This window comes from Lolium rigidum, chromosome 1, assembly GCF_022539505.1.
Source record: "Lolium rigidum isolate FL_2022 chromosome 1, APGP_CSIRO_Lrig_0.1, whole genome shotgun sequence".
NCBI classification, from domain to species: Eukaryota; Viridiplantae; Streptophyta; class Magnoliopsida; order Poales; family Poaceae; genus Lolium; species Lolium rigidum.
In genome coordinates, this window is record NC_061508.1 from 141,319,014 (window position 1) to 141,320,327 (window position 1,314).

The following is a 1,314-nucleotide window of genomic DNA, read 5'->3' on the forward strand; positions in this document are numbered from 1 at the left end:
CAATTCAGCTAACTGATTTCATCTAAAAACTCAACTAACTGATCAATCAAAAACCGCTGGGCTAGCGAGGGGTGGCTCACAGGTATCGCAGCGTGGACAGGTGTCCGAGCGTGTCGGGCACGCGGCCGGAGAAGCGGTTGCTGGAGAGGTCCAGCGTCTGGAGCCTGGGCAGCGCGCCCAGCTCCGGCGGCAGACGGCCCGTGATGTTGTTGTTCTGCAGCAGCCTGGAATTACACGAGCGGAAAACGCACAATTATGGCTCTTCTCGCGTTGCGACAGATAGACAGCACGAGATGGCGAGATGGCTGTCAACGATTAGTAGGCAAGCAATGCAGGGTTTTCTTGAATTGGTCACTTACACTTGCTCGAGATTGGTGAGGTTGGCGATCCTCCCGGACAGGGTTCCCGACAAGCCCTGGCTCGGCGCTCCGCTGAAACGCGAATTTGAGAGAGGCGCCCGCGTGTGTTAATGGAGGGACTGTGAAAGGGAGATGATGAAACGGAGGAGGAGAGGAGAGCGCGGGGGGCTTACAGGCCAATGACGAGGTTGTGCGGGGAGCAGGTGACCATGGCCCAGCTGCAGGGGTCGACGGAGTCCTCGTCCCAGTTGCTGAGCACGCCGTGCGGGTCGACCAGCCCCTGCCTGATGGCGATCAGCGCCACCACTGCAACACGGCGAACTCAGGTGATGATGACGAAACGGAGTGTTGTTCTGGGCGGCGCGAGCGCTTGGCGAAGAGTGTGCGTACGTACCTTCGGCGTTGAGCGGCTCGGAGGAGGAGACGAGGGAGGGGCCGGCGCCGAGGATGAAGATGAGGATGACGACGGGGAGAAGGGGGGCGTCGGAGGCCATCGGGACGGACGGTGGGGGGAATGATGGAGGTGAGAGGCGCCCGAGGAGAAGAAAAGCGTGGGCGGGGAGGGGAGAGGGAGGCAGAGCAGGCATAGATAGAGTGGCTTTGCTTTGCTGCTTTTTCTCGTGTCATGCGAGAGAGAAAGAAAGGCTGTTGTGGCGACTGACGTGACATGGGCGGTCTCATGGCCAGGAGCTGTTGCCTTGCATGCCATGGCCACGGCATGGCATCTTTCGGATTTCGATGGAATGAGAAATGATCGTGCCGTGGAAGCTGACAGATGGGGCCTGGGACGCTGATTGGCTTATATGTTGTTTCTGCGGTGTGCGTAGTTGTGGCATGGGTCTTGGGAGCTGAGAACCTTAATTTGATTTCTTCTCTTTCCTTCTTGGGTTGGGTGGTGCTGTGTTACATGGGATGGGGGTAGTGATGATCACTGGTGTGTGTGCGTGAATTTTAT

The 1,314-nt window shown here is 58.1% G+C and overlaps 1 protein-coding gene across 1 annotated transcript; it reads right to left on the reverse strand.

Annotated features, from left to right (window-relative positions):
* Nucleotides 1-76: 76 nt before the first annotated feature.
* Nucleotides 77-893, reverse strand: LOC124652137 (probable LRR receptor-like serine/threonine-protein kinase At4g30520). The gene is made up of 4 exons (XM_047191166.1): nt 754-893; nt 533-665; nt 360-431; nt 77-224 (listed from the first exon to the last, which is right to left on the reverse strand). The coding sequence occupies exons 1-4, from the start codon at nt 851-853 to the stop codon at nt 77-79; spliced, it is 453 nt and encodes a 150-aa protein (XP_047047122.1). The 5' UTR covers nt 854-893.
* Nucleotides 894-1,314: the final 421 nt, after the last annotated feature.